General features: G+C 43.5%; 1 protein-coding gene across 1 annotated transcript in view; it reads left to right on the plus strand.

The window, feature by feature from the left end:
* LOC124588796 (facilitated trehalose transporter Tret1-like) overlaps positions 1-19,942 on the plus strand; it is a 92,957-nt gene extending 73,015 nt beyond the window's left edge. Inside the window, exons 2-4 of the mRNA XM_047131500.1 lie at positions 9,583-10,253; positions 10,316-10,612; positions 19,763-19,942. Coding sequence (XP_046987456.1) covers positions 9,583-10,253; positions 10,316-10,612; positions 19,763-19,942 — 1,148 coding nt within the window. The remainder of the gene's footprint in view (positions 1-9,582; positions 10,254-10,315; positions 10,613-19,762) is intronic.
* The last annotated feature ends 5,545 nt before the right edge of the window (positions 19,943-25,487 follow it).

The raw sequence follows: 25,487 nt of genomic DNA on the forward strand, positions 1-25,487 counted from the left end.
TATGACAAATAGTATTAAAATGATATGAGTGTCCATGGCTACAATGTAAGTAAATAATACTGATTATAAAGCAGTAAAGTTAACACTCACAGTATTTGTACGAGGGGGAGTTGGAAAATAAGTTTCCCCTGTCGACTGTGGGCAGAATTGTGTGATATGGGCGAAAGACGACATGATAGGTGAACGTGCACGTGCAAGACACCGTCATCACCTGTCCGAAAGAAGTTCAAAAGCACTCCGTCTGCAGGTAAAGCGTTACTCACCGTTTTCTGGGACACCAAAGGAGTTTTGCTGCTGGAATTTCTGGAGGATGGAACCATCAATACTGCGCGGTACTGCCTCACTCTGTCGAAATTGAAAGAGGTGATTCGGGAAAAACGGCCTGGCGTTCTACTGTTGGATGAGAACGCGAGACCACACACGGCGACGGCAACGCAAAACCATATTGCAACTCTTGGTTGGGAGCGCCTACACCGTCCGCCTTACAGTCCGGATCTCGCACCAAGTGACTTCCATCTGTTTCCTGCTTTGAAGAAGACTCTAGGCGGAAGGCGCTTTGCCAGGAGTGCTGACGTCAAACAAGCCGTTCAACGCTTCTTCCATATGCAACGCCCTGATTTTTTCCTGGAAGGATTTTTGAAGCTTATAAAGGCGTATGACAAATGTCTCAATGTACTTGGAAATTATGTAGAAAAATAAAGATATGTCTTATCTTTAATGTCTCATTCTCTTTTTTTTTTCCTTTCACACACAACTCTGACCACAGTCGACAGGGGAAACTTATTTCCCAACTCCCCCACTTACTTCTGCTGCTGCCGCTAATAGTGATAAGAGTAATTATAATAACAATGACAAAAACAACAATAATGACAGTGTCAGATATAAAAAGAATAATAGGTGCACAAATGAGATTTTTTTGATATAGCGAGTACCGGGGAAAGAAAATTTAAGGAGACTGCAACAGCTAGGAATACTGCGGAATGAGGATGATATGACTGGAAAGAAAGACGTACAAGGGTAACGAATGCGTACAGGGACAATGGTAATCATATAGTTGTCTTAATATATATGTCATTAACCGTCTTATGAAGCTTGAGATGTTATTCAGTTCTCTAATATAATACGTGAGACTATTCCAGGGTCATGTTGCTGGTATAGAGAAGGACTTCAAGAAAGTGTCTGAACGATGGAGTGGGACAGAAAGGACATCGCTCTGATGGGAACAGGTGTTTCTGCCATGTTGTTCACATAAGAGCGTTAAGGTCGAGGAGAGGTATTGGGGACAGTGTCCGTTGATAAGACAGTAGAGAAGACAGCATATGGTAATATCTGTGGTGCTTTACACGCAAACCAGGATAACTGTGCAGTTGATGGTTAAATGTGATCAGAGCCGAACATCACGCATATAACGAACATAGACATTCATAACTAGTTCCAAGCGCTGTGAGCTTTCATGGGGAAGTCTTTGCAGAATAACATTGCTGCCGGCCGGTGTGGCCGTGCGGTTCTAGACGCTTCAGTCTGGAACCGCGTGACCGCTACGGTCGCAGGTTCGAATACTGCCTCGGGCATGGATGTGTGTGATGTCCTTAGGTTAGTTAGGTTTAAGTAGTTTAGATGTTAAGTCACATAGTGCTCAGAGCCATTTTTTTGAATAACACTGCTGTAATCAATAATTGGACTTATAGCTGTTTTCACAAGTTTCTTTTTCAGGTCTAGAGGGAAGAGATATTTATATTTTTGCAGGGAATGGAGAATTCTATGTTGATGCTTCTTGCACATTGTAGTTAAGTGCTCAGTCCAATTCAGATTTTCATCTGTTATTACTCCTAGATTCTTTATTTGTTGGAGGAGAGAAGTTGATGTTTCTGTCATTTAGCATTAAAGACAGTAGGGATTCCCAATAATTAGGGCTAATGAGCCTAGAACGATCAGCCAGCACCACTTGGGTTTTGGAGGTGCTGAGCTTTAAACCTATATCCAGTGGCAGTTTTGAGGGTGCACACAGGTTGGTGTTGAGATTCTGGATAGCTGTCTTCAGATTTATTAGTTTTGCACTTAGCTACAACTGGAGGTTATCATCGTACATATGGTATTTGCAATAGTACAAAACTGATAACATATAATTCACATAGAGTGAAAAGAATATAGTAGCTAATATCGATCCCTGGGGGACGCCTGACACTATCTGTCTCCATTGTGACTTTATGGTACCAGACAGGACGCATTGCTGGCTAGACGTTAGGTATGAGCGAAATCACTGCATTGCACTTGACGAGAAATTTAGGCTGCTAAATTTGGCAAGTAAAATGTCGAATTCGAGATGCCAGAGTCTTTGCTGAAGTCTAAGGAGCACATGATAGTTGACACTTGTGCATCAATGGCTAGCTTCTGGTCATCTGTTGCCATTATTAAGACATACGTTGTGCCTCGACGTTTACTGAAACCTAATTAGTATTCGTCTAGAAGGTTGTTTGTGGTTAGGTAATTTGTTAGCTGTCTTGGACTATATATTCTTAGGCCTTGGACAGTACAGGAAGAATGCAAATTGGTAGATAATCAGAGGGTGCTGTGAGAACGGCCTTTTTAGTCTTTGGTTTGTGGTTCGGTTATGGTTGTAGATAATGTGAAGTAACTGTTCGGTTCATCGGCTGGAAGAACTGAATTAGCTCCAGCCTTTACTTGGCCTGTACCAACACTACCCAGGTTTTACCACAGACAGCTTTTCTGATTCTGTTGCGGGTTGATATATGGGCATGCCTGAGTTTGGTATTTCTCACATCTTGACAGATCCTGTTCCGCTTCTGCTTATAAACAATACGATTTTCAGGCATAGAGCGACGTTTGTATCCCGATATGAAGCGTCTCTTAGATACGTAAGCTGTTTTAGTTCTTCAGTTAGTCAAGGTACAGGTTCCCGTCTTACTTTTCCGGTCTTTAAAGGAGCATATTTGTCAAACAGTCGTGTAAGTCTGTTAGTAAGTGCTTGAAGTTTTTCGTTTATGTTCGAGAAGTGAATAGAAGACACCCCTTAAATTTCATCCGCAGCTCGCGGTCTAGTGGTTAGCGTTGCTGCCTCTGGATCACGGGGTCCTGGGTTCGATTCACGGATTTTCTTTGCCTGGGGATTGATGGTATGTGTTGTCCTCATCATTTCAGCATCATCATTCGTGGCAGTTGCTAGATTGGACTGAATTAAAAATTGGACTGTGTAAAAATTGGGACTTTGTAGGGGCGCTGATGACTGCGCAGTTGAGCGCCCTCAAACTAAACACTATCATCACACACCTCTTAAACTTCCGTCTCTGTTGCAACTTCAGATAAATTAATGCGCTTCAAGTCTCGCTATTTAGTCAGCTGTGGTTTCTTTCTGGGACATTCTGGGAAGTAGGTCATGAAAATTATGTCGTGGCAGACATGTCTAGTAGAGATATCTGGCCGGCCTCTGTGGCCGAGCGGTTCTAGGCGCTTCAGTCCGGAACCGCGCTGCTGCTACGGTCGCAGGTTCGAATCCTGCCTCGGGCATGGATGTGTGTGATGTCCTTAGGTTAGTTAGGTTTAAGTAGTTCTAAATCTAGGGGACTGATGACCTCAGATGTTAAGTCCCATAGTGCTTAGAGCCATTTGAACCATATGAACAGATAGCTTAGATGAGCGAATTACTTTGGGGTGACTAGTGTTCGTATGACGGGTAGGAGTGAACTGAAGTAGCAACACGTTTGAAGAAGAAAGCGTCCGCTTAAATTTCACGCTGTAAGGACTACCGTACAGAAAATTGATGTTAATGTCATCAGTTATAATTAAATGCTCGTATTTTGATTCGAGACTTGAAACAACTATTTCGAAGCAGAAAAACCCACCTGCTTTAGGGGTTTAGTAGCGGACACGTATCACACACCTTATGTTAAGTGATTTTATCTCTATGAATATTTAATTCACTTGTTTATTTTGGTTGTTGTTGGTTGTGTGTGACACAGAAGACGATAAATCAGAGCTACGTTCGTATGTCGTGTCTCAGAAAGATGTAACCATCTAGATTTACCGAACTTGTGAGAATAGTTGGTTTGAGGCAGGTCTTCAACAGGAGTATTACATGGATGTCTCTGTCTTGATAAGTATTATGGAGCTCGTCGAGATGAGCTGGCAAGGAGTGGACATTGCGTGTGCAATTTGGAGCTTGGTACATTTAGGTGCAAAGCTCCCAAGAAAGCCGTTGCTGGACATTATTAGTAATAAATCGCGAAAATGTGGGTTCTAAATTTTGCGAAAAAAGAATAAACGATTACATCTCATTTTATTACAGCGTCAGATAGACACAAGAAAATCCCATTACATACTACCATAATTCCTTTTGTTTAGCTGACGGCCGCGCGGGATTAGCCGAGCGGTCTGGGGCGCTGCAGTCATGGACTGTGCGGCTGATACCGGCGGAGGTTCGAGTCCTCCCTCGGACATGGATGAGTGTTTGTCCTTAGGATAATTTAGGTTAAGTAGTGTGTAAGATTAGGGACTGATAAACTTAGCAGTTAAGTCCCGCCGGCCAGTGTGGCTGTGCGCTTCTAGGCGCTTCAGTCTGGAACCGCGTGACCGCTACGGTCGCAGGTTCGAATCCTGCCTCGGGCATGGATGTGTGTGATGTCCTTAGATTAGTTAGGTTTAAGTAGTTCTAAGTTCTAGGGGACTGATGACTACAGATGTTAAGTCCCATAGTGCTCAGAGCCATTTGAACCAAGCTAAGTCCCATAGGATTTCACACACATTTTTAACTGACCATAAGAGGGGAAATGTTTAATTATTGATTGGTTTCTGGTATCTTAAATAATACACGATATTCGACAATGCTAAGCTCACCAACACGTTGTGATTTATTAGCTTTAGTGTATCAAACATCATACATGTACATCGACCAACTCTCTCTCTCTGGCTCTGACAGTAGGACAATGGAGAAAGTCTAGAACAGTGCTTGTGAAACTTTTTAGCTTAAGAGCGAATACTGACATTGCAGGCGACACATCGGGCCGTGCGCCAATGGGGTGGGGGAGGGTTAAAATGGCCACTCAAAGAATAACTCGATTTTCATTAAACCTTGTTTATTGATAGAAGCTTACCACTTACCTATTATGAACGTAAATATACCAAAGCATCACATAAAATATTTTTAAGTGAGAAAGAAAAAAATGGACTGGAATTACATGTATTCTTTCTGAAGGATTACATAATGGTCAATTTTCTGTACATAAAGTGGTACTGTGACCAGTCTCGTCGCAACAGGGTCGCAAGTCTGTTTTTCTGATTTACGAGCACATTTTGTAGGCGTCTTTATGCCCTACTATCTGATGGAATACGCAGCGGCTGCAGCAGTCCGCTTTCAATCTACTTTTGTATTAGAGAAAATACAACAGAACAGAGACTGTTTTAAATAATATAGCTTAATTACCCCTAGTTCAAATTTGCCAGAAAGGGACAGAATGGCGATGATAGCATTGTATACTAAGGGTTTCGAAGTTAGTTTTATCTATTGTATTACGCGTGTGTTTTTTGAAATTAATTACAAGGGTTGAATGAAAAGTAGTGCCTCCACATTCGTTACCTGGGTTTGGATGGGAATATTTTAATAAATCAAACGTAGAAATAATCCGTAGAGTGTGATGTTTAATTACCAATATTCACTTTTCCACATAATCACCAGCCAATTGGATACATTTCTGCCAACGATGAACAAGTTTTCTGAAGCCGTCACGGAAGAAGTCGAGATTCTCTCAATGTCTTCATCAGAAGCATAATGATGTCCCCACAGGTCGTCTTTCGTTATCGGGAACAGATGGAAGTCAGACGGTGCTAAACCTGGACTGTACGGAGGATGCCGTACGGTGGTGAGATTCAGTCTCTGAAGTTCTGCTGTGGTGACACGTGAAGTGTGTGGTTTGGCATTGTCATGCAGTAGTGTGACCCACACGTACTTATGAAATGCCGATTTCGCTTGCAATTTCTCTCTGAGTGATACGACGATCGTCCGGAATCAATCTATCAACATTTCGCTTGTGTAACTCGGTGGTTGCTGTCACAGGACGTCCAAGTCTTTTGTTTGTCACGCAGGTCAGATGTTCCCGCCTTAACGTCTTCAAACTTACTCGCCCAACGACGCACGGTACTCACATCAACACAATCACCATAAACTGCTTTCATTCTCTGATGAATGTCATTTGGGGTGACACCGTCTTCTGTCAAGGAATCAGTGACTGCACGTTGCTTAAATCGCACTGACCGACCGTCTGCGCAGTGTTCTGTACTTTACACTGTAACAACACAACCGTTCAATGCTAAGGCTTCCCGCCAACTGGAGCTGTAAAGAAGAGGCTACGGAACAAGCCAGTATCTGCCGCATTCCAATACTGCCAACTGTTGAAGAGTTACGAAGGTGGAGGCGTTACTTTTCAATCAACCCTCGGAATTATTATTGGGGGGGAGGGGGGGTGAACACCTTGGCCACTTTCCCGACGAGTAGAGTGGCCAATTCTCCCGATAGGGCGCCATGTCGACACTAGTAATCTATAGAAGAAACTGTCAGACTGGAATAAATAACAAGTAACTACATGGTAGGCCAAAAGACGTGGTTTAATCTTTGATGTTGTAAAAAATTGCTACTCTCCGTACAAGTGAGGTAACAAGAATAACGTAAATGACTTACCTTACATCAGACAATCAAAACAATTTTTACTATAAAAAGGAATGGAACAAGGTTGCTCTGTACATTAGAAGTAGTCTGACCACTTCTCGGCAGGCAGCAGCGCTGTTCAGGGCAAAAGATGGGCAACGGCCACTTGTCCCATCCTGGCCACTTTACCACAACTTCCCCTACGGATATTACTGTTACTTGGTAACTTACATAAATTAGTATGTTATATCAACTAATAACAGTAACTGCAATATGAGACACGATCACAAATGTTACTATACATTTTGAATGTCATTTTTCTTTCACTCATTTCATTGTATTACAACGACCTTAATTTGATTTCACATATTGTTTGCTACAAAAACGTACCACATTTGGAAATAACTGTATCTATAAGGCACATTCACATATCCATGTTGCTTCCGTGTGACGTATCACAACTGATCGGTGCTAGTTGCTACCGCTCATGAGTTGTTACCATTGGAAGACAAGCAATAAAACATTTCCCCTCTCACTTCTACTAACTCCTCAGTAATCAAACTACGTACCATCCTGTCCTTGACGTAAGCAACAAACTTTACTTAGTTCGCGGACGAATTTATCAACACTACTGAATACTGGAGTTTACTACATAATTGCGTTTTTTAAAGAAGTAAACTAGGTTACGAATCTGAAGATGAAGGTTGCTTTTTTTCTTATACTTCGTCTTTTCTGTAGAAGCGGATTCCCTTGACAGTGCCTTAAATTTTCTTAAATTTATAATGAGCAAAATATGAAAGATACCAACAACATATATGCTTTCAGGTATACTGCGAGTTCCGCATACCTATTGGAATTGTTCCTGGAAGTTACGCTTGAATCTACTTCAAACATTTGCTATTGCTGAATCAGACTTGAAGGTGAGCCAGACGTCTGAAAGAGCTGAGTAAATGTTTGTTGTCCTTTATCTCCACTGATCGAGGTGCACGCTTCGAACTGTAACCGCTATTCATAAACGGCATACTACTCTTTGTGAGACTGTATTCAAGAAATCACTATGCGCCAATCCATTGTCAGTTAACACTGATTTCGTACACAGTATTAGCGTATGTTATTCCTTCTACTCGTGAATTCGACGGTGGCAAGTGGGAAGCGTTTTCACTAATTATTCAACCCGATCTTACAGTGTCTTTAGTTGTGTATATTATGTAGTACAGGGCTCCCCTTTCTTAAATGCCGATCCAACTTAAACGCTTAACACAACTTGTTGTCTTCCTCAAAAATGGTATCAATACAGTTCTTGCTCATTATATGACTACAATTGTCCCTGCCTGAAGAAGCAATTTCATGAACTACGTTGGCCAGAATACAGTGACTGAAATAAAAGTTTCAGATTATTATCTTTAAAGCATAACTAAGTAAAGTGAACGCAAACATTAGCAGGAAAGAAGGAAGACAAATTGGGCATTAACGCCCCGTCGACATCGAGGTAATTAGAGCTCCAATTGTTTGAAGGATGGGGAAGGAAATAGGTTGTGCCCTCTCAAAGGAAACATCACAACATTTACCTGGAGCGATTCAGAGATTCACGTAAAACCTAGATCTAGGTGGTTGGACGCAGATTTTAATCGTCGTCCTCCCGGACACGAGTCTAAGGTGCTAACCGCTGCGGCGGAGGTTCGAGTCCTCCCTCGGGCATGGGTGTGTGTGTTTGTCCTTAGAATACTTTAGGTTAAGTAGTGTGTAAGCTTAGGGACTGATGACCCTAGCAGTTAAGTCCCATAAGATTTCACACACATTTGAACATTTTGCGACAAGCCATCCTTACATTTCTGCAAGATGATCGCCCGGACATGGCTTCAGTTTCTACTGCTTATCTTAATGCTTATCAAACACAACCTTGGCCCCCAGGTCATCGGATCTCTCCCAAACTGAAAACGTTTGGAGTATTATCGGCAGGGCCCTTCAAGCAGCTCCGGATTTTAGCCAACTGGACAGAATTTGGCACGATATCCCTAAGTAGGACATTCAACAACTCTATCAGTCAGTATCAAGCCGAATAACTGCTTGCATAAGGGTCAGGGTTGGACCAACGCGTTAATGACTTGCTCAGTATGTGAAGCTTTTTCTCTTGAATAAATCATCAAATTCTTTCTAAAATTGTAATCACCTGTTGACGTGCACATGTACATCACATCTACCGATTTCCAATCCATTCGGATAATTCCTTCGAGGTGCTTTGCTTTTTTTTTTGTCTCAGAGCGAATATAATGAAATACTGGTAACATTTTTAGTTTTCGTTTAATAGTACGCTGGCGCTCACAGTGTTGTAAAACAGAAAGAACGTTTTGAACTATCTATCAGGGTATCTGCATCATTGTCGCATTCGAAATCTAACTTAAATAAATGTATGGCTTATGAACAAGTACTGACACCGTAATTTTGTTATCGATTAATCTAAATACTTTAAAAATATGTGTTTTTCTCTCTCGTATTACTAATATATTCGAACGACAGTTTTAGACCTTCGTAAGTGTGCCTTCGGGGAAACATACAAGGAAGCACATGGGATGTAATCCACATCAATCAATTATGCCACATAAAATTAGTCAAAATGTCTCTAATCACTACGGGACTTACCATCTGAGGTCATCAGTCCCCTAGAACTTAGAACTACTTAAACCTAACTAACCTAAGGACATCACACACATCCATGCCAGAGGCAGGATTCGAACCTGCGACCATAGCAGCAGCACGGTTCCGGACTGAAGCGCCTAGAATCGCTCGGCCACAGCGCCCGGCTAAAACTAGTCCACCTAAGAGCTAAACGCTTACAACATGTTAATGGAAGTTAGGTTCTGAAGTGCAGCAGCGGCAGCAGTGCTAGTTAGCACGCTGATGTTTACATGGACCTCTTTTTTCCACAGCGTCGCTGATCAACATGTGCTACGGTACCTTCATGGGTTGGCCTGGGACGACTCTGCCAATCCTGGAGGCAGAAGATTCGCCGCTTCCACTCACCGCCGACGAGGGCTCTTGGCTCGCGTCCATCAACTCACTCACCATGCTGGTGGCCATATTCGCCGCCGGCTACGCCGTTGACGTTGTGGGACGTAAGAAAGTATTGCTATTCGGGGCCAGACCGCTGTTCATCTGGTGGGTGATGGTGGCGTTCGCCAATTCTTACGGAATGCTGCTCGCCGCTCGAGCGATTGGTAGCTTGGGCGGCGGCCCCATCATCACGGCCTTGCCAGTGTTTCTGTGTGAGATAGCCGACACCGACGTAAGGGGGACGCTAATTGTGATCCACTACTTCCTCATGCAGTGTGGCTACCTGCTCGTGTATAGCATTGGGCCTTACCTGTCCGTCACCACGGTTGCTCTCATCTGCGCCTCAATTCCGATCATCTTCGTCTTGACATTCATCTGGATGCCGGAGTCACCATACTTCTTTCTCAAGCAACGCAGAGAAGCGGAGGCTGTGAAGTGTCTCGAAAGATTCAAAGGTCAACTGACAAGGGACGAACTGAAGTTTGAGCTGGAGTCGATGTATCAAGCTACAAGGGAGAAACAACAAAGTAAAGGAAAGTTGAAAGATGTCTCCTGGTGCCTGTACACCGCAGGACATTGCTCTTAGCGGTAGGGTTCAATCTGTTCCAGATGTCGTCTGGATCGATAGCTCTCACCACGTACACGACGTACATATTTGAGAAGAGTGGAAGCGAGCTCGACTCGAACATCTCTTCCATTATCCTGACGGCCGTCACGCTTGGGGCAAACGTCGTGTCGTCGCTGGTCATCGAGAGGTTCGATCGGCGGCCCCTGTGTATGGCGTCTTTCTCAGCGTGCGCCATCTGTCTGGCTGCAGAGGGAGCTTACTTCTATGTCGATGACATCTACGGGTACGTGCCTACTGCCTTCGACTGGGTGCCACTCGCCGGCATGACTGGATTCAGTGTAAGAAAATAATGACAAGGGAAACGTTTCGTTCAAGGTGTAGGCATGAATTTTTGATTACTGTCTCGAAAAACCAAGCTGCCTTCACAAAACTTGGTTCTTCTCAACATGTTCACCCTTCTGTGCCCAGAGAGGGAGACATTGTAGAAGTTTGCATTTTGGGTATTCAGAAACGTTCTGCCTCGAAAATCCCCTAGTTATTCTGTGCTACTATACCTACACTGACTGCGAAAGTCCTTGTATCTCAGGCGGCGCGAATGAAATAGGGTTGCTCCAGTCCGCGGGCGGGATAAATACTGACAGGCCACCGGGATATCATATTAATATTCTATCAAGTATCAGACCGTGAGAAGGCGTGGACTACGATCCTACTTGCAGGGAGCCACTGATTTGAGTGGACACTGGGGAAATATGCAGTAATCGCAACGTAAATAAAGGATTTATAACGTAATATTAAGAGATATATTCTTAAATTAGTACAGAACTAGGTACTCTTAACCGATTGCAGCCTCAACTGACATTTTTTAAAATAGAGGTGGAGCCTTTCCACGCCCACAAGAGAATGATGGCCAACACAAAAGGTGTACTGCCATCTCTGCATAAGGGTTAGTTTTCACTAAAGTGAGGTCTCGCAGGATGTGGGTACTGCGATGTTTGCGTACGTCTGATTAACGTTAACCATTAATATCCGCTCATCTGGAGATAGATTGGGTCGAAAGTTGAACGAAGGGTAGCGGTTTGAAGGGCAGAGGGTGGGGAAAAGTGCCAAGGCAAGAGCCAAGGGAAAAAAATCTCTGCGATAGTTGGGTCGGGTTATAAGAGAAGTAGCGGTTTTCTTGCTGCCTGCGACAGGTCATGCAAGGGTAGGCTTTGTTAGTAGTGGGTATCATGCAGGTCGATATCCTTGTCTTTCTGCGGTGGTGTTACTCGGCGGCTGCCGCTGGGTGCCAGTGTTGTCTTCTCGGTCAGCGTGAGCATACCTGTAACAGTTAGATTCTTAATCGTGTTGTGTCCGATAGGTCATAAATCAGATTGACAGTGTAGAGTAATGTTGGCGGTTCGTTTGTACGTCAGTGTGAGAGATTGTCGGTTTCCCTAGTGTAGCCTGTTGGTTCCGTCAAAGTTGCTGATATGCAGGGGCTTGCCGATGTTGTGGGTGTATGTTAGCTTGCCATAGGTGCTTATGCCTGAGCTGGTAGCGTTTTGGCCGCTTATGCTTCCACCTATGGTTGTGATCATAGTTTCCCAGAGTAAAGATGAAAGGATGTTTCGAGTGTCTCGAGTTCCTGTGTAGTCGTATGGCGTGTATTTTGAATACTTTCTTGAGGGTTTCAAGGCGGTACACATTGTGAAGATTCACAGTGCGTGTGTAGCGTGGAGCGTTGCTAATGGTGCGTAGCACTTTGTTCTCTATGATCTGCAGGCGGCGCAGGCCTGTAGAAGGTGCCTGTCCCCAGACGGAAGCTGCATACGTCATCAGAGGTCTAGTCAGTGTCATGTATATGGACCTAGACACCCTCCTGTTCAGCGTGCTTTTCCTGTTGAACATTGGGCAGAATCGTTTGAGCCTCGCGCGTGTTCTGTTGGCAACGTATTCAGTGTGGTCCCCCCATGTAAGTTTCCGGCCCAGCCAGACACCGAGATATCTGACTTTTCTCGGAAACATGTTGGGCGTCATGTAGTGTTACCAGTCGACATAGTTGATGTTTGCGCAGTAGCTTCGGTCTGCAAGTGAACAGAACTGCCTCGCACTTGTTGTTCCAACCAAGGCTCGGCAGTTCTGAGTGCGTTCTGTATTCGTGAATTTGTGTTCGACGGTTTCCAGCCTTGCGCGAGGATGGCTGTGTCATCTGCGTAGATGGCTAAAGTCGTGTTTTGCGTTGCTGAAAAGTCATTAATGTACAGGATGAACAAGCTGCTTCCCTGGGGTACTCCAGCTTGTATACCGCGTTGTGTCGATTGTTTTCCCTGCACGTCAGTGTTAAAAAATCTGTTCGTGAGATATGAATGTATGTTTTGGCTCCTCTAGCAGATTACAGCGCTGCAGTAGAGCGAGAATTTCAGTGTGTATAATGGCTGTCTACATACACCTGCAAACAAGCAGAAACTAATGGCATTAATTTATTTGTTCTTGATAATTAAAACTTCATGACCACCTGTCGCATTTGTTAGTGTTAATCTGTTGTTATGTGGTTTGTTGGGTCGATATGCAGTTAGTAAGTATATTGTAAATTTATAACTTTTATACTGTAGTATTTAATATTCATTGCAGATGGCTCCTGTTACGTTATAAACGTTTTGTCGAAATTGTGTGAACACATAAAGTGTGGTTTGACCTTCACCTCATGTTTATGTGTATAAGAACTGTTGTTCAATCGTCTCAGAATTCTAGGTCTGCCATCTCTGTACATATGCTCACGCATAAGAGCTGTTGTTAACGGTATGGACTCGATCAAGAGAGACTGCCACATTCAATCGGTGAACGTTAGATGGACAAACGATTTGCCCGTACATAGCACTTTCTTAAGCACGGTACAGACAAGTGTGCCCCTTCCTGCAGGTTTCATTTCTAACAGGTTTTCTCCAGAACTGAAAAGGTTGAGGGATAAATTGCTAAATTTTAAAATATAAGTTGAAAGACCTCCTTGTGTCACACTCTTTTTATACTGCACAGGAATACTTTACAGTAGTCTGAAGCCTGACACATTAATATATTACACTGACGTGTGGACAAGCATCTAAATTGACGTAAAAAATTTGCAGTATTAGAAAATAATTAATGTAGGGTAATGAAATGTCGGAGATACACTTGTCTAATTAACATACTAAAGTGATTAACATTGCAGGATCACAGGTTAATGCAAGCGTGAGATAAGCCAGCCGGCCGGAGTGGCCGAGCGGTTCATCTACATCTACATTTATACTCCGCAAGCCACCCAACGGTGTGTGGCGGAGGGCACTTTACGTGCCACTGTCATTACCTCCCTTTCCTGTTCCAGTCGCGTATGGTTCGCGGGAAGAACGACTGTCTGAAAGCCTCCGTGCGCGCCCTAATCTCTCTAATTTTACATTCGTGATCTCCTCGGGAGGTATAAGTAGGGGGAAGCAATATATTCGATACCTCATCAAGAAACGCACCCTCTCGAAACCTGGCGAGCAAGCTACACCGCGATGCAGAGCGCCTCTCTTGCAGAGTCTGCCACTTGAGTTTATTAAACATCTCCGTAACGCTATCACGGTTACCAAATAACCCTGTGACGAAACGTGCCGCTCTTCTTGACTTCCGGAAGGCGTTCGATACAGTTCCGCACTGTCGCCTGATAAACAAAGTAAGAGCCTACGGAATATCAGACCAGCTGTGTGGCTGGATTGAAGAGTTTTTAGCAAACAGAACACAGCATGTTGTTATCAATGGAGAGACGTCTACAGACGTTAAAGTAACCTCTGGCGTGCCACAAGGTCCAGTGGACTTTCCTCTATTGAGTGATTCCAGTTGTTTTTCTATTCCTTGGACACTTATTTCGATGTCAGCCATTTTTTCGTTTGTGCGAGGATTTAGAGAAGGAACTGCAGTGCGGTCTTCCTCTGTGAAACAGCCTTGGAAAAAGGTGTTTAGTATTTCTAGGCGCTACAGTCTGGCACCGCGCGACCGCTACGCTCGCAGGTTCGAATCCTGCCTCGGGCATGAATGTGTGTGACGTCCTTAGGTTAGTTAGGTTTAAGTAGTTCTAAGTTCTAGGGGACTGATGACCAGAGCAGTTAAGTCCCATAGTGCTCAGAGCCATTTGAACCAGCCAGATAAGCCATTGCAAATAGGAAATGCTGGCACAGTAATAACCGTTGTATTGTACAGTTGCTGGATGTCAGTTTGCCTGCTGCACTTGGTCGGTCAATACAGGTATGGTTAATGCTGTTTGTCGATGACGCTAGAGTTGCCGTCCGATGATGTCCCATGTGTGGTCGATTGGGGACAGATTTGGTGATCGAGCAGGACAGGGCGACATGTTACAACACTGGTATGCGCCGAGTGATATCTTGCTGGAAAACACCCCTGATGACGCTCTTTATGAATGGCAGCAAAACAGGTCAAATTTTCATATTGGCATAGAAATTTGCAGCCAGGAAGCGTGAGATAACCACGACAGTGCTCCTGCTATCATACGAAATATAGCCCAGATCGTAAATCGACGTATAGGTGCAGTGTGTCTAGGACGCCGACAGATTTGTCTCAGCCATCAACTGGCCTCCCTCTAACCAACACACGGCCATCAGTGGCACTGAGGCCAGAACCAGTTTTCATCTGAAAAAAATGGTTCAAATGGCTCTGAGCACTATGGGACTTAACATCTGAGGTCATCAGTCCCCTAGAACTTAAAACTACTTAAACCTAACTCTCCTAATGACATCACACACATCCATGCCCGAGACAGGATTCGAACCTGCTACCATAGTGGTCGCGCGGTTCCAGACTGAAGTGCCTAGAACCGCTCGGCCACAGCGGCCGGTTTTCATCAGAAAACACAACAGACCTCCACCCTGCTCTCCACTGAGATCTTCCTTGACACCAGCTCTCGCGTATCGCATTACGATGCACCAGAGCGACACGCCGAAAACGATTGTCTTCCCTCTTGGTAGCGTCACGTGGCCGTTCAGAGCCTGGTCTTGTTGCGACGTACATTCTCGTGACAATCGCTGCCAGCAATCATGTACAGTGGCTATATTCCTGCCAAATAGCAAAAGGAACATCCAGCTTCTCGTAGTACTATTACACGGCCTCATTCAATCTCAGCGAGGTGCTGATAATGTCATTTTTCTCGCCTTAAAAGCATTTCTAGCTAATATCAACCTACGAATTCCAATCTCAAAGGTAACTAACGCTCACGATCGTTACAGCGTGCATTTAAAGCAAACCTCATTTGCTTCCTCATAGTGACGTTACTAGCGCCACTCTTATGCGACTGGCGCGAAATTTGAATAGACATCATCTTTCAGATATTGAAACACGCCTACCAACTATCGTTTACGTCGCGCAACTCCTTCGTGGTCTGATTTATTTTCCGTCAGTGTATTTATTTTATACACTGTTGTAAGTCTTGGTGTGTGTTAAATTTTTAGGTTCATATTATTTTTAGATTTTTTAATTGGCTTTCTGTGACTTATGTTGTGGCTCATGCTATGACTGTTTACTTACACTATCTATATTGTCATTTTTCTATTTCTTCCTATCACTCATTTCTCGAATAATCTTGTGCGTGACACATTCATTGCAAGCATTTTTGCTTAATACTCTTACCATATCTTCTACAGCTTTTAGCAACACCTGTTTCATTTTTATCTATTCCTTGTTCTCATCGTGTCTACCTCCATAGCTGAGTGATCTGCGTAGCTGACTGTCACTCTGAGGACCCAGTTTCGTTTCGAGATATGGCGAGGAATTTTTCCTTCGTGGAAGGACTGGATCAGGGTGCAAATAGCCTCGTGATGCCAACTGAGGAGCACTTGACCGAGTAGTTGTGGAACCGTGTATGCTAACCAGACAATGCTCGGGATAGCGATGTGCTGACCCCACGCCCCTTCATATCGCATCTCGATGACTTCGTTGTCTGAAGATGATCCTGCAATCGGGGGGTCCCATCTGGCCCGTCTGTGGCCTGTACGGTGGTGCTTGTGCTTTTATTCTCATTATGACATTATTCTGTTTGATTACTATCTTTACTCAGCTTAGAGATGAAATGTTTTTTGGTCTGTAATTATGAACTGCTCTACTTCTAAATACACTCCTGGAAATTGAAATAAGAACACCGTGAATTCATTGTCCCAGGAAGGGGAAACTTTATTGACACATTCCTGGGGTCAGATACATCACATGATCACACTGACAGAACCACAGGCACATAGACACAGGCAACAGAGCATGCACGATGTCGGCACTAGTACAGTGTATATCCACCTTTCGCAGCAATGCAGGCTGCTATTCTCCCATGAAGACGATCGTAGAGATGCTGGATGTAGTCCTGTGGAACGGCTTGCCATGCCATTTCCACCTGGCGCCTCAGTTGGACCAGCGTTCGTGCTGGACGTGCAGACCGCGTGAGACGACGCTTCATCCAGTCCCAAACATGCTCAATGGGGGACAGATCCGGAGACCTTGCTGGCCAGGGTAGTTGACTTACACCTTCTAGAGCACGTTGGGTGGTACGGGGTACATGCGGACGTGCATTGTCCTGTTGGAACAGCAAGTTCCCTTGCCAGTCTAGGAATGGTAGAACGATGGGTTCGATGACGGTTTGGATGTACCGTGCACAATTCAGTGTCCCCTCGACGATCACCAGTGGTGTACGGCCAGTGTAGGAGATCGCTCCCCACACCATGATGCCGGGTGTTGGCCCTGTGTGCCTCGGTCGTATGCAGTCCTGATTGTGGCGCTCACCTGCACGGCGCCAAACACGCATACGACCATAATTGGCACCAAGGCGGAAGCGACTCTCATCGCTGAAGACGACACGTCTCCATTCGTCCCTCCATTCACGCCTGTCGCGACACCACTGGAGGCGGGCTGCACGATGTTGGGGCGTGAGCGGAAGACGGCCTAACGGTGTGCAGGACCGTAGCCCAGCTTCATGGAGACGGTTGCTAATGGTCCTCGCCGATACCCCAGGAGCAACAGTGTCCCTAATTTGCTGGGAAGTGGCGGTGCGGTCCCCTACGGCACTGCGTAGGATCCTACGGTCTTGGCGTGCATCCGTGCGTCGCTGCGGTCCGGTCCCAGGTCGACGGGCACGTGCACCTTCCGCCGACCACTGGCGACAACATCGATGTACTGTGGAGACCTCACGCCCCACGTGTTGAGCAATTCGGCGGTACGTCCACCCGGCCTCCCGCATGCCCACTATACGCCCTCGCTCAAAGTCCGTCAACTGCACATACGGTTCACGTCCACGCTGTCGCGGCATGCTACCAGTGTTAAAGACTGCGATGGAGCTCCGTATGCCACGGAAACTGGCTGACACTGACGGCGGCGGTGCACAAATGCTGCGCAGCTAGCGCCATTCGACGGCCAACACCGCGGTTCCTGGTGTGTCCGCTGTGCCGTGCGTGTGATCATTGCTTGTACAGCCCTCTCGCAGTGTCCGGAGCGAGTATGGTGGGTCTGACACACCGGTGTCAATGTGTTCTTTTTTCCATTTCCAGGAGTGTAGTTTTTGTTTTGTGAGTTGTTGTTGTTGTGGTCTTCAGTCCTGAGACTGGTATGATGCAGCTCTCCATGCTACTCTATCCTGTGCAAGCTTCTTCATCTCCCAGTACCTACTACAATGTACATCCTTCTGAATCTGCTTAGTGTATTCATCTCTCGGTCTCCCTCTACGATTTTTACCCTCCACGCTGCCCTCCAATACTAAATTGGTGATCCCTTGATGCCTAAGAACATGTCCTACCAACCGATCCCTTCTTCTAGTCAAGTTGTGCCACAAACTCCTCTTCTCCCAAAACTTATTCAATACTGCCTCATTAGTTATGTGATCTACCCATCTAATCTTCAGCATTCTTCTGTAGCACCACATATCGAAAGCTTCTATTCTTTTCTTGTCCAAACTATTTATCGTCCATCTTTCACGTCCATACATGGCTACAATGCATACAAATACTTTCAGAAACGACTTCCTGACACTTAAATCTATACTCGATGTTAACAAATTTCTCTTCTTCAGAAACGCTTCCCTACCACTGCCGGTCTACATTTTATATCATCTCTACTTCGACCATTATCAGTTACTTTTCTCCGCAAATAGCAAAACTCCTTTACTACTTTAAGTGTCTCATTTCTTAATCTAATTCCCTCAGCATCACCTGACTTAATTCGACTACATTCCATTATCATCGTTTTACTTTTGTTGATGTTCATCTTATATGCTCCCTTCAATATACTGTCCATTCCGTTCAACTGCTCTTCCAAGTCCTTTGCTGTGTCTGACAGAATTACAATGTCATCGGCGAACCTCAAAGTTTTTATTTCTTCTCCATGCATTTTAATACCTGCTCTAAATTTTTCTTTTGTTTCCTTTATTGCTTGCTCAATATACAGATTGAATAACATCGGGGAGAGGCTACAACCCCGTCTCACTCCCTTCCCAACCACTGCTTCCCTTTCAGGTCCCTCGACTCTTATAACTGCCATCTGGTTTCTGTGCAAATTGTATATAGCCTTTCGCTCCCTGTATTTTACCCCTGCAGCCTTCAGAATTTGAAAGAGAGTATTCCAGTCAACATTGTCAAAAGCTTTCTCTAAGTCTACAAATGCTAGAAATGTAGGTTTGCCTTTCCTTAATCTATCTTCTAAGATAAGTTGTAGGGTCAGTATTGCCTAACGTGTTCCGACATTTCTACGGAATTCAAACTTATCTTCCCCGAGGTCGGCTTCTACCAGTTTTTCCATTCGTCTGTAAAGAATTCGTGTTAGTATTTTGCAGCCGTGACTTATTAAACTGATAGTTCGGTAATTTTCACGTCTGTCATACCTACTTTCTTTGGGATTGGAATTATTACATTCTTCTTGAAGTCTGAGGGTATTTCGCCTGTCTCATACATCTTGCTCACCAGATGGTAGAATTTTGTCAGCACTGGCTCTCCCAAGGCCGTTAGTAGTTCTGATGGAATGTTGTCTACTCTCGGGGCCTTGTTTCGACTCAGGTCTTTCAGAGGTCTGTCAAACTCTTCACGTAGTACCATATCTCCCATTTCATCTTCATCTACATCCTCTTCCATTTCCATAATGTTGTCCTCAAGTACATCGCCCTTTCTGCTTTCCCTTCTTTGCTTAGAACTCGGTTTCCATCTGAGTTCTTGATATTCATACAAGTGGTTCTCTTTTCTCCAAAGGTCTCTTTAATTTTTCTGTAGGCAGTATCTACCTTACCTCTAGTGATATACGGCTCTACATCCTTACATTTGTCCTCTAGCCATCCCTGCTTAGCCATTTTGCACTTCCTGTCGATCTCATTTTTGAGACGCTTGTATTCCTTTTTGCCTGCTTCATTTTCTGCATTTGTGAGTAACGTGCATTAACCTTGATATTATAGAGTACCTTTGGCTATTGCTAGGGGTCTGGAATAAATCAATGTGAAGTTGTGACAAGCGTTAAACTTGTTGCAGATTTCGGCCTCTATTGGTCTCGCACCAGTGCTGTCCTTGGTCATGGGTGAGCTGTTCCACGTGTCGGTGAAGGGGGTCGCCTCAGCTGTTGGCACCACCGTGATAGCACTGTACGGCTTCTTCCTGAAGAAGATGTTCCAAGTGGTCTCTGATGACCTGGCCGCCTACTACTCCTTCTGAGGCTTCACCGTGATGTGTGTGGGTGCCGTCGTTTATGTCTATGTGCTCATGCCTGAGACGAGGAACAAAACTTTTGCGCAGATCAGCGAAGAAATGGTCAGTCGCGTAGGCGGAGCAGCAAGCAGTACTCCCGAGGAACCCTCGAAAGAATGTCCTATCTGAAATTAAAGACGTATGAGCTGATTTCTTGTATTAAGATTCTGTACTGGTGGATTCATATGTGAGATAACTGTTGAGATATAGCGAATGTTAGAAGAAAGTATATGATCGTGGCATTCATTATTAGGAAAAATTATAATCCTAAATTAAAGTGGATAAGGTGAGCCATTTGAGGAACTGGCAAAGGTGGAATATCTGACACAAATGTGAAATATCTCTGGGTACAACAATCTCAGGAGTCGATCCTAAGTACGTACACAGAAATAATTTATTTTCTGAAGAACTGGAGTACTGTAGCACCTTGACAACGGCCGGTGAAAAACCAATGTCGCTTTCTCTGTATTACACTGAATGCTACAGAGTTAAGAAAATGGTGTATTAAGTGTCAGAAATGTTTGTCTTTTTGAATCTTAGTAACATATCAGAGAAACAACTGAAACAAAAATTAAGCAATTTTTGTCTCACAGACCGTCGGCTAGGACAGTGATTTATGTAATGGATTAGAATCCTATACATAAAAAAGGTCTGTTGGAACAGAACGCAGACTGTGTAAGTGTTACACACTGAAAGTAAAGAATCTCTTGAAGGGAGAATTTAAACTGCACGAACTGACAGAAATGTGGTGAATGGATAAAGATAATCACAGCTGGTGGACATCTGCTTGTGACAGTAATTAATAACAAACTGGTTTTGAATCATCGATATTGTTGCTTCTAAAGTACATGTCACTGACAAACTGCAGTTGTTGGCCATAATTCTGAAGTGACATAGAAGTATTGTGGTTCCACATCTGCATAGTCGGTCCGAGTGGTTGCCGTGTAGTTTTGGTTTGCGTCCTCTTTCCTCAAAAATGAAAAATGAAAGGCTTGCCGTCTTTCGACCAGGTAAAAACAGAAAAGACTCAATTTAGGAGTGAAGAAGCTACATTCGTTCCATATATCTTGAGAATGAGATAAAGAATGTTGTCCCAGACATTCCAGAGCGTAAGTAACCAGAAAGAAAAAAAAAGACGATTTTCTCCGATACATTACACAATGAACGTTTTAGGAAATTAGGCTTACAGTTTTTTGACACAATACTATAATAAAATTCTGATTAATGCAGCGTTCTGTTCCGTTTGTTCGCCTTGGTGTTGCCAGCATCAACCTCAAAAGGCTATAGAAAGGGAATACTGTAGGGCTTTCGAATATCGTTTTCCCACAGTTAGTACAATACACTATAGATGCTGTTCTGAATTAGTAAAAATATTTCGAAACCTGTTTATTACTGGTGTTGCCTTGTTATGATAATACTGTTCAGTAAACAATTTATAAAGAAACAAATTCTGGATTATAAACAGTGTTTTTAGTTTTCCCATCAGAAGTACGAGGAAATAAAAATGTGTTTGTTTCAGCATAGCCTCAGGCACGCCTGAAGTACTTAACTGCGCTTCTTGGTTATTACCCCCATTTCCTTCCGTCCCTCACGACCCTACATATAAACGCGTAGGATGATTGATTCCTTAGTACATAAAATTCTTGGAAATTTTTTTCACAAGATTTTACTTGCTTCCACAGAGTTATATTAGACTAAACGTTAATTTACGCGTTTTAGATTATTTTTACATATCATTTTGTGCTTTCTACTCTTAGGAAAACCAGCGATATCTTACCTTCATGATTTTTTTTTCCAATTAGTGCGTCAAATTCGGTTAAAATTTCCACAGGCTTTCCAGAATTAGAGCTTACTATTACTTGTCTCTTACATTCCCACACCCCCTTCGCCACTAGTGATACTTATAGTGTCTCATTACTGTATTATTGCTTGCACTACAAATCATGTACCTAGTTCGGATGAAACTCCTCTAAGCGTTTAATAATTGTAAACAATCCATCCACCCACCAGTAACCTTTTTTTATACAGACATTTATACATCTGTAGATCCTGTGGAGAAATACTAAATTCCCAAATTGGTTGATTGCTGATGTTGCTTGATTATCACAAAATTCGACAGTAAGCAAATTATAAATAAACACAGAAATTTAGTTTTATAAGGATATATCACATACGCAAAAACATAAAATAGTGTCTCTAACAGCAAAAGAGGCATATATTATATTTTTATATTTGAACTCTGAAAGCCATTATGAACTTTATGGTAGAAGGTTCACTTCACTCTACCATATATTAACGGTTTCTCCTGTTTGGTTACTGCTGGGGCGTGAGAACGGTGACAGGTACCTGTTCAAGCAGTGTGGTGGTGCATGACTCAGAGACAGCGTGTTCGAATTTGGATGATGGGATAAATTTTCGTTACCAGTGGTCGCAGTTCACTTCTGGCTGCGGCAGCGAACAGATGTGCGCATATCATTCCAATAGCAGAGCCAAGCTAATTCTGTTTTTGTTCGGGAAGAAGACAGGCAGGTGGATGTCGATGACGATAAGTTCTCTGCTGGATACTAAAACTACAAAAGCAGGAAGACAGCAAATGAAATACAGAGTATAATAGGAAGAACAAGTGATTAAATTTGCAGAGTAAAAAGGGTGCTAAATTTGATATACTGGAGAGTTGCCACCTCTAGAGGCACCAATGGCTCCAACTCTGATGGGCCAATGATCAGTCGAACTGAGCTTGCGTGACAAATGTGTGTACGTCAGTCCATCACGCTTCAACTGAGTCACAGAGTTCATCAACTGCAGTGGCTGACGAGTGACGGCGTGGCAGTCTCTCGGCAACCCATCGCCATGTGTCAAGGAGAGCCCCACCAGTGGCTGCCGTGATGACTACTTGTGGCTTCAGACGTTGTTGCACCGTCTGCGTATGTCTGTTCTCCAGATAAGCTCATTTCGTGACGCAAGGTACATGACATAGCATTACGATCCTACATGACGAGCGAACTATGTGTCTGTCCTCTTGGGCGCTAGTCGCTTGGGGCCGTTGAGGACCTGAACGATGCTGAACATGAGTCTCCTAAACCAATCGATTCCATATTCGGATGACACTCGTCGTATCTCGACCAACGCGGGCAACGGTATCGAGGGTGATAAACTGCAGTCTCTATAGACCACGATCCTGCTCCTGTCAAATTTAGACACATAGTAGTCGACGTTCCTCCTTCTTAAATGAGGCATAACATTATCTTCTCATGAACAATCAACTTTCAAAAGCGATTTATGAGTGACAAACTCGTTGGGTAATATTTTCTTTATATAGACAGTGTAGAAAGCATTACTCTCACCTACTTTTTATGGTTGTGCTAAATGCTAATCATTATGCCTGATCTTTGTGATTGCTGTGATATTAATCTTCAACATGATAACGCAACAGTGTGTTGTCCGTGCCGTCCTGATCTACTATACACAGCAAGTTCTCCAGAGCTCTCATCTATTCAAAATTTCCTCTACCCCACCATTCACCAGCTGCTATGATTAATGAATTCTGGCACAAAGTTGATGCAGCATGCAATGATGTACCGATGTCTGTCATCTATACTTAGTTCGACACCATGCCCAACTGGCCTGTACACCTTCGCAACACCTACGTATACAGTGTCGTAGTATATCTGAACTGATTTCCAAGATCCTCGACATAGACCTCGACGTTATGAGGAAGAATTTTTCCCATCTTCCCCAGCACCAGATAATAGAGCGGCAGTTGATATCAGTTTGTGGAGGGGATCACCCAGCGGCACCGACGAATTCTACCTGGAATTTGGTTACATCAGAGAACATATTTCAATATTAGTATTTCAACACATTTACTAGAACGCAAGTTGGAATATCTAGCGATGCCCACCGCATGAGTAGTTAGGAAAATGACATTTTAAAACAGTTATGACGTTATTAAGAGGAAAGGGCATACTAGAACTGTTGTCCCTGATTCATTTTAAGAAATTCAAGATAACAGATGTTCACGTCAGAAAGTACTGGGGCCCTTGTCTCAATCACTCCTATGAAGAAATTCAAGAGGTAGTCTGTAACTCAAGGGTACTTACATCTGTCATTTGACTCCTAGAGAGTACAATTTTTGTAAAATTCCTTCAATGTGAACCGATTTCATTCATTTTCCTTGGTGGAGGGAGTGTTCTCGCGTAATATAGTAGTAGTAAAACAGTAGTAGTAGCAATTATTTCATCAGTGGATCACATTTACAAGGATGTTGGACATGTCAAGGAATTACAATTCGAGAACATCAAATTGATATAATTCGTATATACAAGCAGTTACATACTTACAGGTTTGGTTTCAGAAGGATGGGACAGGTTGCCAGATGTGATCTTATAGTGAAACCATCCCGGCATCTGCGTGAAGCAGTTTAGGAAGACCATGGGAAACCTAAATCAGGATGACTAGTTGGAGACTGGAGCCTTCATCCTTCCAAAGTACAAGATCTGTGTGTTTAAAACTGCGCTGCCTCATTCAGTTTATCTCTACTGTGCATCACTTAATTAATACAAGTAAAGTAAAAGTCTAGCGCTACAGCGTCCATTCATTTCTCACTACCAGTCACTGCACACATTAAAAACACTATATACACACTACTTCATAATGTAAGCAGGACACGCGCCTGACATCAGGAGAACAGCGACAACTTTTTTGAAGGACATCATATTCGCCGCTGACTGTACAAATTATTTATTTCACAATTGCAGTTTCAAATGGTACTGAAAAATATAAAAGATTCCAAAAATGAACGGCAGGGCGTGTATACAGACATGGAAAAACATGTCATGGAGACAGTAGTACATTACAAAAATGGTTGTTTCAGCAGACGTCAGACTTTAAAATCCTCCAACATGTGCACATATCAGAGTCAAACGTAAAGCTTTTCACTGTAGAAATACAGTAAAATCAAATGAGTGCGGAGCTCTGTACATCGTGAAATGATGTAAATTACGTGAACTGCTACCAATGTTAACATCCGGCAAATAAATCACTGCAATCAATGTTATAACTCACTGTTTACACGTAAACTAAAGCCGATGGCACGAAAATATGTTGAAATGTCGGACTGTCTGTTCACTTATCAGAGATAGTACATTCCAGCGATAACAACTGTAAACCTCATATCATAATATGTTATTACATGTGTTGAAAAATTTTCCTATGTGATATTATAGTGGTAAGGTGCGAAGGGACAGGATAGGAATATTTATAACAGAATAGCGTAAAAATATATATGTTATCTGATCAAAAGGTCTGACACTGGCGTGGGTACTCATACAGAACATGGCAACAGAAAACTTACACATTACTTTGTTTGAGTATACATTGCCTCGTTTCACCATCAAATGTTAGCCCCACCAATATTCCCCACACGCTACTCCATTACCTCTTCTATCCTAATAGCCACTCGTATTCCATCGATACTGTGCACTAATCTTGCATCATTATACCATCACAATCC

Source organism: Schistocerca americana, chromosome 1 (assembly GCF_021461395.2).
Source record: "Schistocerca americana isolate TAMUIC-IGC-003095 chromosome 1, iqSchAmer2.1, whole genome shotgun sequence".
In the NCBI taxonomy this organism is placed as follows: Eukaryota; Metazoa; Arthropoda; class Insecta; order Orthoptera; family Acrididae; genus Schistocerca; species Schistocerca americana.